The following is a 12,735-nucleotide window of genomic DNA, read 5'->3' on the forward strand; positions in this document are numbered from 1 at the left end:
ATTAAAGAACATTTCCCTGCACCTGCTGACAGTCAGAGCTGGACATTGCAACACAACAAGGCTAAATCTTATGACATTTGTGCATACATGTGTGCTTTTAAATGTGTATGGAAAGCTTGTGCCTCTGCTGCTCTAACCTGTGTCCCAGGTTATCATTCTGTGTCTTTCAGCACAGAATGATAGCCAAATGCTGCCCTAGTTATTATTATCATTAATACTATTTATGTGTTAGTTGTATGTTTGATGCATACACTCTTACATTGAACAATGAATATTACAGATTATATACAGGTACTGGTGCTTACAGATAAAGCGAAGGGCCGCATCTAGAAGTGGATTGAGTATTTCCTATAAAGGGCTGCTGCTTGTCCCTGCAGTGGGAGCCAGGCAAGTGCAGTGCTGAGATTAGAGCCTGTCTGCTCCGGCTGTCATTTGCCTACTGGTGTCTCGGGCTGTGTAGAAACACAGCCGAGCGGACCCACCTACAGTCACCTTTGCATAAAATTAACATCTGATGTAATGTAGAGAATTGCTGTGAAAAAAAAAAAAGACAGGACTTGTGACTTACTTATCGCCTGCATTGACTTATGGTTTCCTCCAAAACTTCATAAAAATACAGGCAGGTTAATTGGCTCCTGATAAGAAGGACTGTAGTGTGTGTGTGAATGTGATAGGAACAGTAGATTGTAAACTTCACTGGGTCAGGCACTGATGTAAAAGTTGTAGCTTCTCTGCTGTAAAGTGCTGCAGAATATGTTGGTGCTATATGTTTATGAGTCTAAATAAATTTAAGATAAAACCATATGCTGTTCCGGTTCAGCTTATATGGGTACAGGATTGCTTGGTGTGTGTCTTTATGACCTCTCAGCAACATGGAGACTGTGCTGAGAGAACATTTAAATACATGAAATTCTATATACATTTGTGAAGTCTTTGTAAAAGCTGTGATAAGAATCTCTGTTCTTGTCCTAATAACACTCATTCTCAGTTTCATGTACCAAGCCACAGCCATACAACCCCCACATAGTAAGTTGAATCTTATCATAAACCACATGATCTGTGACTTTGTTTTGGGATTAACCTAGAACCCACTGAAAATTTGTAATCAATGGATATTGGAACTTTGCTTACAATTTCATTTGCTTTTATTATGCAATGAACAGCGCTGAGAGGAGCTCCCTAACAAGAGCAGGATGTTTTAGTGCTTAAATCAGTTACAGTGTGCTATTTAACAAGTAGGCAGCTAATTGGTACATGTATAGGGGCCCAACAACAGCCCTGTCAAACCAATATCTGGCAGATTGAAAATATTGTCAGATAACAACTGGCACATGAATTCATTTCTCATCTGGTGGGTCTCCATAGACTCCTCTGTATGATCTGGAACCTAGGCCAGATGGGACCAAGACCAGCTTATCTGACAACTCTCCAAACAAGTAGATCTTGTGGTGTATGGCCATTTTTACGCTATAATAATGGTTTTATTGGCAATTTTCTCCAGTACATTTATGCAAGTGACACTTCTGCCTGGAAGTTCTTGGCTCCTAAATTTGACTTCGACATCTAAGTTTGTATCTGAGTTTGTATATTCACCCTATGTCTTCCTACTTGAGTTTCCCCCCAGACATATAAAGCATAACTGGATGATCCTAAAATATTGTTTAAATGATATCCTTAAATATGGTGCTTAGTGATGTCATCAGTTACAACCAGTGCTTAGTGATGTACTGGACTCATTGAAACGTGTGTATTATAAAAAAATAATGTACCCTGTTTGACTTTGTGCCTTTATATATATTCATGGACCTTGGTGACTTATGATATCCTTATATTTTATAAAAGGAGAGATAGATAAAGATATACATGTGTGTGTATATATATTTATACAATGAATAATGTACCCCTATAGTGAAATATAAGGATATTATATTATATTATCATATAGATATATTATTACATTATAATACATTCGTTTCTGTGAGTTATGTGACAGAAATCATATCAATGAGGATATTAGAAGTCACCATGTGCCTTCGGCCTTGTCCTTTTATATGATGATGGATCGCATCATTAACAGGATAGTCATGACTGTTGTGTATTGTATATACATAATATTGCAGGAATAAAAGACAATGTGTGCAGTCAATTACTTTATTGTTATATTATCACTTTTTGAAGTTTAAAAATACATTTGTTATATATAATTCTGTTGACTATATCTGCTGTTGTCTTTTCATTATTTAAGTTTGCAAAATTCTTTCTTTACTCCGTATCTTTCTTTTCAGGCTTATGAAATTTCAAACCTCTTCCTTTCCGCTGAATGGTTTTGCCAGGACCGTACAATTTGCAGACTTTTGCTTTCCGCAATGATCTTTTCCCAGGCTCATACATTTTGCAAGCTTTCGCTGTTGCTATGATTTTCTTAGATCTATACAATTTGCAAACTTGTTGAGGTGTTTTTTCCTTTTCTTGCAATGAAGGTTCATCTTTCTTATCAGCATATTCGGTGACAAGTTCCACTTCACTGTAAATAAAAAAAAGAAAAGTGTTACTTCACAATTATCTGATATGTGCTTGTGTTGAACACACATGTTTTTCAAAGCTTAATATTTGGCATTGCATGGAAAGGTTCTTCTCAGGCAAATAAAGTTGCATGTTTTTGAATGCCCTGGTGTTATATCGGGGTATAGAAACTAGAAAACTTACCGCTCGGTTTTTGCCGAATTATAAATCAACATCAATATTAATAATAAAAAGAACTCTGCTTCAAATAGAAGTTCTTCATCACCACATGTATCTTCACTTCTTTCAACATGTACAAGTTGCTTTTCACTGTGGATTAGAAAAAAAAGGATTAATTCTTCACATTCTATCTAACCTGAAACTGTGCTGAACAAATACTACTTTCTAAAGTTAAATTTTGTCATTGAAAGATTCATTTACAACTAGACAATATTTGCACTGTTTTATGGCCTAAAAGTATGGGTATGGGACCTGTTATCCAGAAAGCTCAGGACCTGGTGTTTTCCAGATAAGGGGTATTTCTGTATTTTGGATACCTTAAGTTTTCTTTAAAATATATATATCGGTTGGCATCAAGTACAAGGTACAATTTTAATATTATAGGAAAAAAGTAAATAATATTTCAAAATGTCAAGTGGATAACAGATCATTGTACTACAATTTTCAAAGTGATATAGCACAAAACAAAAACTGTGGTACCGTGTTAGCCAGTAGCAAAAATAACAAATAAAAAAACAAAAAAATACAAAAAGTATTGTAGAAGTGATACCTATATTGGCTAACAATACAAATACATTGCAAGCTTTCGGAGCACCAAGGCCCCTTCGTCAGGCTACATACAAATGAAAGCTAGAAAGGCACAGCATATATTCTGTTAGATCAGTGATAGCAAACTCACCTGTTGGGTTCTGCAGACTGATGTAAACATTTCATTGATAGTAACAAGAGCTCCATTTGCAATAGAAGCTCATCTTCCTCATCACCACAGATGTTTCCAGTTGGTTGAATAGTTTTCTCTTCACTGTAATAGAAAACAAGTATCAGTCAACTGTTATTGTATGAAATCATAATATTGAATACGTCACATTGACTAACATTGAGCAGATTTGCACTTGAGCTGAAAACCATGGCAAGCAATGAAAATTTCACTTAAATTGTTCTACCTGGCTTTGGTGAAATAAAGTCAATAAACAAACAGTTGTTATGGTTTACTGCTCTGGTATAAAGTTGCCCAACATTGGTAAAGGGCCCATATTTGTACACAGCATTGATAATGGTGTGACGTAACTAAAATAATATGTTTTACAATCTCACCTTATTTGTTTTTCTGTTTCAGAGTCCTCCGGTATCTCTATTACTGTTTCAGAGTCCTCCGGTATCTCTATTACAGTTTCAGAGACCTCCGGTATCTCTATTACAGTTTCAGAGTCCTCCGGTATCTCTATTACAGTTTCAGAGTACTTCGGTGTCTCTATTACAATTTCAGAGTCCTCCGGTATCTCTATTACTCTATAAAAGAAATATGAACAAGTTAAAAACCAAATAATTCTGGGGATGACATTTATCTCTTGTTGTGTTGAGAAGATAATTTACAAATTCAATAGGGGTTACACTATACCCCCCACAAAGAGTGCAACTAAAAGGCTGCACAATGCAGAGACCAGTAATCCAAGGGGAGTGAAAGTTCTCTGTAAGTGAGCACCCCGGTATTTAAATGACTATACATCATTTTATAATCACATTTACTGAAACCCGCATTTAACTACTATATCAGCAAATATGATGTTGCTGGGGGATATAATTTGAATTCATTATACTTACACGTTGAGGTTTTGAGCAGTGGATGACTTGCTCTTTATGCCCTTCAACTTTTTCAGCGAGCCTTCTCCTTCTTCTATATTCTTAATCTTCTTGATCCTCATTGAACGTAGTACCCTGTACAAATAGAGGCGTTTAGGTCTAAGAAAACTTCTTAAAGGAATTGTTCAGTATAAAAATAAAAACTGGGTAAATAGATAGGCTGTGTAAAATAAAAAATTTGTTATATAGTCATAAATGTAATGTATAAAGGCTGGAGTGACTGGATGTCTAACATAATAGCCAGAACACTACTTCCTGCTTTTCAGCTCTCTTAGCTTCCACTGACTGGTTATCCTGGTTACCAGTCACCAACCAATCAGTGACTTGAGGGGGGGCACAAGGGTCACACCTGTTGCTTTTGAATCTGAGCTGAATGCAGAGGATCAATTGCAAACTCATTGAACAAGTATGTCCCATGTGGCCCCCCTTCAAGTCGCTGACTAACTCAAAACTAGAGAGCTGAAAAGCAGGTAGTTTTCTAGCTATTATGTTACACATCTAGTCACTCCAGCCTTTATACATTACATTTTTGGCTAACTAACTATATTAGAAACTTTATTTATTTTGCACAGCCTATCTATTTATCCAGTTTTTATTTATACACTGAACTGTTCCTTTAAATCTGAATTTGTAAGTATTTCTTAGGTGGGAGATATAGTTAATTGAGGCATACATACCTTTTAGCAGTTTTTGTGTTTTCCTCTGGCTGTGCTGCCTCAGAAGGCGTCTCAATATTATCTATTGTTTCTTTTATTTTCTTTGGTTTACATTTTCCAACCACAGACCTGAAATTACCAAAAAGTAGGGTTTATTGGTGCTTAGTGCGTGTATATTGGTCATGCAAAATAAAGTACTAAAAGTACACAGAGTACATATTTTATAGCTAAGTTTGAAGAGAAGCAACAAATTAATTTAGGCTAACATACCTAATAACATCTTCAGCTGCCTTTGCTTTATACTTAAGCTCAGCTGTCATTGGTGGTTCCTTTGCATCAGCAACTTCTTTCTTCTGCTTCTTTCTCTTACATTTTTTCAGAGCAGAACTAAAGAAATTAAAAAAAAAATTAGGGCCTGTACATATTAGCAATATTCTGGCAACATGATATCACTTGCTGAGGATACTTCCCTGAGAGAGGATGTGTGTGCAATTTGTTAAATAATATTTGTATAAATCTTAGCATTCTAACATGTTTTATTTCATATGACTTTACAAAAAAGGACCTAATTCTTCCCAAACAGAATAATGTATGCTATTATTTTTATTTTACAGCAATAGAAAAATCTATTTGGTGCCTGTTTTTAAGTAATGCAAAATTGTGACTCTTCTATTAAATTGCAAGCTAGAACATCACATTACCAATTGCTTAAGTGGAAGAATATAGTACATTGAGGCCTACAAACCTAACACGGCTTTTAGCTGATGTCGTTTGTTGCAACGGAACTGTTTCTGGTGGGTTCTCTATGTCAATATCAGGCTTATGCTTTGTTATCTTCTGTTTCATTTTTTTGCACAATCTCCTGAAACTAAAACAAAGACCAGTTTATTGAATCTTACTGTATGTTTATAAAGTCAAAGATACAACTGTAGGTGAAATGCTGAGGTTTACAAACCTGTTGGGCCTTTCAGGAGATGTTTCCTCTGGCTGTGCTGCCTCCGGTGGGTTTTCAACATCGTGAACCACTTTCTTCCTCTGCTTTATTTTTACATATACTAACCTGTAGTGACATAAGAAAAGTTTGTGAAGTTTTAGTGGATGTGTATAACATTAACAGCCTTGCAGCACAATTATATCTTATGCTGATTTAAACGAGGACGCCCACTGTTGCTGCCTGGGGTTTAATGTTGTATTATAGTGTACTGATAATGTTTTAATTGGTTCTGGCATTATCTAGTCACACAGACATAAGGTAAAACAGGTCACCCTGAAAATAATTTTTCCTGTGGGGCCCACTATATATATATATATATATATATATATATATATATATATATATATATATATATATATATATATATATATATATATATTTAAAACCCCTGTAAGTAAAGTGGCTTACCATACAATAATACTAAGCACAGAAAATGTCAGCATTGAAAGTGTTGTCACTATAGGAATTAAAGTTATAAATGTTCTATATAAATCGTCTTCGGTTTCATTAACACTTCTCTTCCACTGGATTCTAGGTTCATGAAGTGTTTCCTCATTTACTTTGCTTTCAGCAAGACCTTTTATCTCAAAAGCTAAAGGAGGAAAGAAAGAGAAAGCATTAAAAAGACCATTTTTCAACAAAATATCTGTTGCTACTGTAAGCAACAAATTTTAGAACAATATTGTGGCAAAATGGGATGCTAATAAAAATTAAGAGCTGCACACAGATTGAGAATATTCATTTGTAATAATGTAGTGGAAGTTATAGCCTGGATGTATATTAATCAAAATTAAAATTTGTTAATTTTGCAATTTTTGTTTTATTTGAATAAACTCAATTTTTTACTCAGATTTAACTTAGATTTTTTTATTTATTCAAAAAATTGTATCTAAATAAACATGATTGAATGAAACCATGAAAAAACCCCAAATAAATCAAATTCATATTCTCGTCATTTTCAATGGGTCTACAAATTTTCAAAATAGTGGAAAATTTTTAAAAACTTGAATTGAAATAAAAATTCTTAAATCTTGCCTAGGTCTTCTCCCATTGACGTAAAAAATAATAGAAATCTATAGGATATGTTCACAATTACTTAAAAAAAGGTAAAAACATTCTTCAGAAATAATTCTTATGGAAGTCATGATTAAAGTAGTTTTTCTATATTCATCAACGTTATATACACTACAAACAAGCCATGCTTATTGATTTAAATTTAAGGTTTTTTTTTATTTAAGACCAGCTATCATAATTTTAATTTAGGTGTGATATACAGAGACTATATAAAGAGACTGCTCTAAGGCGTCCTATTATAGGGGCCCCTTCACCTAAAAAAAATATTCCTGATGTCCATCCCCCATGCACTGGCTACACAATTAAATGGTTAAGAGAATGGTGGGGAATGGGGGAGAGCAATGATAGCTAGGAAGTGCTTCCTGCCCATGCCTCTATGCCTAAAGCAATATTTTATTGACAGCATAGCTTTTTAAATAAGCTATAATATAAATGCTTTAATAAAAAATAAAATTTGGATTTCATGTTTAATGTGTTAATTTTTTTATGTCTGGGTGACAGGTCCACTATAACTATAAACTGTAATGGTTGGCAGAAATTAGGACTAATTTAGGCATTTGAGTTCACATTCTCTATTTACCTGACGTAGACGGGTAGAAAAGATGATAAAGTCCAAATAGGATAATCCATATGATAGAAAAATTTGAATTCATGATCTTCTAGTTCTGGTATAGAAAGATATAACAAAAAAAAAGAATTATTATTAAAAAGGATGTAACGGTTTCAAACACCTAATAGAAATCATCTGTATTGTTCACATTTTTAAATCTATCATATTAAATGAGAACAGTGGTTTTCTTTTAAATAATAATTTATATAGATTTTTACACCCTTTTAAAACCAAATGTTAGTAATTCCCTACCTTAAGTTATATTAAATATTGGACGGAATGATATGAATCTCAATGAAGTATAAAAATGGAAAAAATAACCACTCAAAATAAGTGTTTATCCTTCCCTTCTTATGCTTCTTGTCCGAGGTAAAACTTCAGACTGAGCACAGAACACTGCATAGATAAACAAGCTACATCTATGATGTCGCAATGTCACCTGCTGGTCACATGACACAGTCTTTGTGATGTAACAGCAAACATCACATTGTGATGTAAAGTTATAGTTCACAACAGCTAATGATACTTATAGAGCATAAACATTTTTAACTCAAATGAATAAAAAAAAAAAACTAAATTCCATCAAAAACACTGCACTTTGCAGGGAGAAATGTCATATGAATAATTAATAAATTGATTTTTTATATATATTTATTTAAGTCAAGTGAAAAGTTAAGATTAAATGGTGATTCTTACAGCAAAAACAAATCCGCTGATTGCTGTGTGCATCATATATAAGTTATTTAGTTAACAGGGCAGTTCTGCCATTATTCTATCAAGATCTTGTAACAGTTCTTGTAACATTGGGATGAAATAAAAGTCTAAGGAATTTCTTACTGAAGGAAAAGAAGAAAATAAATAAATAAGCCTGCTGGTAACATGACATAAGCTGTACCAAGTGGCATCACCAGTATTTATATTTACCCCTCCAAAATGTTACTGATATTGGCAGAAAAAAAAATCGAAAAAGGCTAGCCTGCCTTAATGCAAAAACTAACTTTCCTAATATCTGGAGATGAGTAATTTCCTACCTTAAGTTCTTTTAAATATTGGATGGAATGAAATGAATTGCAATGAAGAATAAAAAGGGAAAAAATAAGTACTCAATATAAGCTCTTATTTTTCTCTTCTATTCTCCGATGCTTCTCGTCCGAGTGAAATCTACGAACTGAGCACAAGAACAGTGTGTAGCTAAACAAGTAGCTACATATCTATGATGTCACAATGTCACCTGCTGGTCACATGACACAGTCTTTGTGATGTAATGCTATAACCCAGCATTGTGATGTAATGCTATAACCCAGCATTGTGATGTAATGGTATAACCCAGCATTGTGATGTAATGCTATAACCAGTTAGAACCAGTCACAACATTTTTAACCCAGCTGAATAAAATTCCATCAAAACGGCTTTATATGTTAATTTTTTTGATGCATTTATTAAAACCCTGTAGTTTGCAGGCAGAAATGTCACTCAAATAATAAATCAACCAGTTTTATACAAATACATTTACATTTTTCACTTGACTGAAATAAATATGATAAAATGCATAAGATTGAAGGGTGAATCTCACAGAGAAAACAAATCAACTAATGATCACTGGCTGCATCAACAATAAAAGATATTTAGTTAGCAGGGCAGTTCTGCTATTACATTTCCAAGATCTTATTTTAGTGTACAGGTACTGGAGCTGTTATCCAAAAACCTGTCATCCAGAAAGCTCCAAATTATGGAAAAGCCATTCTCCATAGACTCCATTTTATCCGAATAATCCAAATGCTTAAAAATGATTTTCTTTTTTCTTTATAATAATAAAACAGTGCCTTGTACTTGATCTAAACTAAGATATAATCTTTATTGTAGGCAAAACAAGCATATTGGGTTTATTTAATGTTTATATGATTTTCTAGTAGGCTTAAGGTATGAAGATCTAAATTACAGAAAGATCTGTTATCCAGAAAACTCCAGGTCCCGAGCATTCTGGATAACAGGTCCCATACCTGAATAGAGGAGACCTTGCCTATCTTAAGCCTTTACACTCCCCACAATAATCAAATGCAAGCCCCAACCTAAAAAATGTGGCCAATGCCAGAGGTGTTTTTTGCATCAGCAATAGACTTATATTGCTTTATGTGTGGGCCTGCTTGGGCTTTCGTGTACTCAAAATGCCAGGTCCTATTTTTAAGAAACCAACACATTTAAAATAAAAGGGCATAATAATAATATTTTGATCACAAAGTGGGAAGGTTTTGTAATTTAAGGCTACATAACCACAAATTATGTGAAAAATAGGTAATTCGTTGACAGAATAGCCATGACGGGGTTAGGAGTAGGCCTTATATAATGGAGGATTCATGGACAATGGGAGCTGTATTTCAGGACTTAGTAAGTAAAGGGGAGGGATACAAGGCCTTTAAAAGTACCTGAGTTATGGATCTCGGATGCTAACTTCTTATCTTTGCAGTTCAGGATCACCAGCTTGTATAAATGGCATGCCAAGAGCTTTTAAGGGGATACTGAGGGTGATGGAAGGCCTACATGGTGACCTGTTCTGGAGGGAGTTAATGGTGGGGAACATGGCACCAGTGATTCAGGGAGTAGTGTAAATATCAGGGAAGGGCCCGATGAGGAGGATACGCCACAAAAATGGCTCGACCCTGGGTTCCCCCACATCTTATTTTCATAACTTTTGTATATCTATACATATTGGCCATCAAACAATTCAGTGGACCTCTGGCACTCATATTTAGGGTGATTTGCCTTTGTATGTAAGAAATGTTGTTAAATGTAACAAATTGATACTTTAGGAATCCTATGCAGTAGCAAAGTGTTTTGCCTCCGATACCTAATTTGCATTCAACATAATGTGTACTTTCCAAAAATGTACTGCTTTCTGGAGTCTTTGTGCATTTACTTATGACACACACTACCCAGGCAGGGGGCTTTGTTCACAGAAGCTGAGTTGTTAGCCAACAATTTTCATTTTTGGGCTTCTACAGGCCATATTCTTTAGTAAATCCATGCATGTTGAGCTTCAAACAGTTCAGTAAATGTCTGGAGTTCATAATTAGGGTGATGTATCTTCATATGTAAGATATTTTAAGTGATTTTTAGAAATGCCCTCAAACCCGATAACTTGAATAAAACGATGCTGTCTGGTTGTTTGGAATAGATTTGTCAAACTGTTCATTTCTGGGGTCACTATACTTTTTTGCAGGTTTTACCACACACAACAATTGTCAGTGTGTTTGTGAATTAGTGTAAATATAAGCCATGAAATTAGCACAACATATATACTGGGTTATCTACATGCAATGTACTTAAATAAACCTATGTTCATGTTTGGCTTTATGGGGCGCGTGTACTTTTTTGCAGCTTCAACCCACATAAAATTTTGTAAATGTGTTGATTTTGACGTAATCGGAATGATGGAAACAATAGAGCAAACGCGGGTGTTTTCATTTTGGGTGTACGTAGGTAAACCTATGCACCTTGGGCATCAAAATGTTCAGTGGACCCTGGCATTCTTATTTATCTGGTTGCAGAATGACCTGTAGGCAATAATATGCTGGAACAGTAGTGTGTGGGCCCCACATGCCACAAACTTAATCTTATTCACATTGAGCATCAAACAGTTCAGAGGACCCTCAATCTTGGTACCAAATCATTCAAACAATCATTACACATCATTTGTATCATTTTTATACTGAACAATTCATTTAAATGGTATCAGTACTGAGATTACACCTCAAATTCCGACTGCTAGGGCAGAGACACACGAGAAAATTCGGGGAGATTAAGTCGCCTGACAATTAATTGCCTCTAGGTTAAGCAACTAATCTGCCCAAAATGCCTTCCCACCGCCTAGAATCTATATCGCCAGCGGGATCGATTTGTTTTCCGAAGTCGCCTGGCGAGGAAATTTCAGGTGAAAATGAAGCGCTCTGAGTGCCATCCCGTCGGCGATTTAGATTCTAGCAAGTGGAACGCTTTTCAGGGAGATTAGTTGCCCGAAGAAGAGGCGATTAGTGTCAGGGCAACTAAATCTCCCCGAATCTTCCCATGTGTCCGGGGCGGAACTACCGGGGGAGCAGGGGGTGCGAGCGGGACAGGGCCCGCACCCCCTCAGGGCCCCACGGCAGTCCGCCCGCCGCATGTTCCCCGGCCAGTTCCGGGTTTACGGAGGGGGGCGGGGGGCCCAGCTGCACGTCCTGCGCGTCCTGCCCTAAAATCCAGCATTGTTCACACCTGTAATCCCCCTGCATTGTTCACACTCTGTTCACATCCTTAAAGCCCTGTACTGTTTACACTTCATACCCAGACTGATAGTGCCCACACCTGTTCTCCTGGTCATGTGTGAATTTTACTGAGGGTCCGTAGGCCACTGCAGCACAACCAAAACCACCTAACTAGAATGCACATTAATATACAAAATCAAGCTCTTATGTAACAAAATTAAATACAGTATTAATGTCTGCACAAAATCATTTGAATTACAAGTAGGGTAAAACCTTCTGTTTGCATCTAAATATCCTAGTATATTCTGTCAGGCAGAAAGCAGACATTTAAATTTGAAGTGATCTTGGCATTCTCTTGCTAGGCTGACAAGGCAATCTGTTGCACTGAGACTTCACTCTTTTCCATCCTAATTCGCAGGTTCTACAAATTAAAAGTGTACACAAAACCAATAAAAAAGAAGTGTTTTCATATCCCAGCACAAAAAATGACTCTGTCCTGATCACTGGCTCAAAAACCGCTGTCAATTATACCCCATAAACCCAAGCTGATGTATGACATAAATGAAAGAGAATGACAAATAGGTATAAGATCTGTGTGCAGCATTGGCGCACCCCGGAGAAAGCTTAAGTTAGAAATTGGCAGAAATGGAATGATGGACTATATTACATCCTTCCAAAACTGTTTTTGTAAATGAGAAAATCTTGCAAAGCTGGATAAGCTACACAGAAATCATTTTCCAGTCAAATCAACAACATTCCCAATGTCAAACAGCAGTCTGC

At 35.7% G+C, this 12,735-nt stretch overlaps 1 protein-coding gene across 1 annotated transcript; it reads right to left on the reverse strand.

The window, feature by feature from the left end:
• Positions 1-2,162: 2,162 nt before the first annotated feature.
• Positions 2,163-7,773, reverse strand: LOC108719205. Its single transcript, XM_041566383.1, has 11 exons — positions 7,688-7,773; positions 6,442-6,625; positions 5,995-6,099; positions 5,785-5,907; positions 5,310-5,426; positions 5,061-5,168; positions 4,345-4,458; positions 3,838-4,032; positions 3,422-3,544; positions 2,707-2,832; positions 2,163-2,524 (listed from the first exon to the last, which is right to left on the reverse strand). The coding sequence occupies exons 1-11, from the start codon at positions 7,758-7,760 to the stop codon at positions 2,263-2,265; spliced, it is 1,530 nt and encodes a 509-aa protein (XP_041422317.1). The 5' UTR covers positions 7,761-7,773; the 3' UTR covers positions 2,163-2,262.
• Positions 7,774-12,735: the final 4,962 nt, after the last annotated feature.

This window comes from Xenopus laevis, chromosome 6L (assembly GCF_017654675.1).
Source record: "Xenopus laevis strain J_2021 chromosome 6L, Xenopus_laevis_v10.1, whole genome shotgun sequence".
NCBI classification, from domain to species: Eukaryota; Metazoa; Chordata; class Amphibia; order Anura; family Pipidae; genus Xenopus; species Xenopus laevis.

Coding starts and splice junctions, on each gene's coding strand:
- LOC108719205 (XM_041566383.1), bottom strand. CDS start 7,760: ATGAATTCAAATTTTTCTATCATATGGATTATCCTATTTGGACTTTAT. Junction 4,459..5,060: donor AACACAAAAACTGCTAAAAG/GTATGTATGCCT, acceptor CTATTTGTACAG/GGTACTACGTTCAATGAGGA. Junction 3,545..3,837: donor GAAACAGAAAAACAAATAAG/GTGAGATTGTAA, acceptor TTTCTATTACAG/TGAAGAGAAAACTATTCAAC.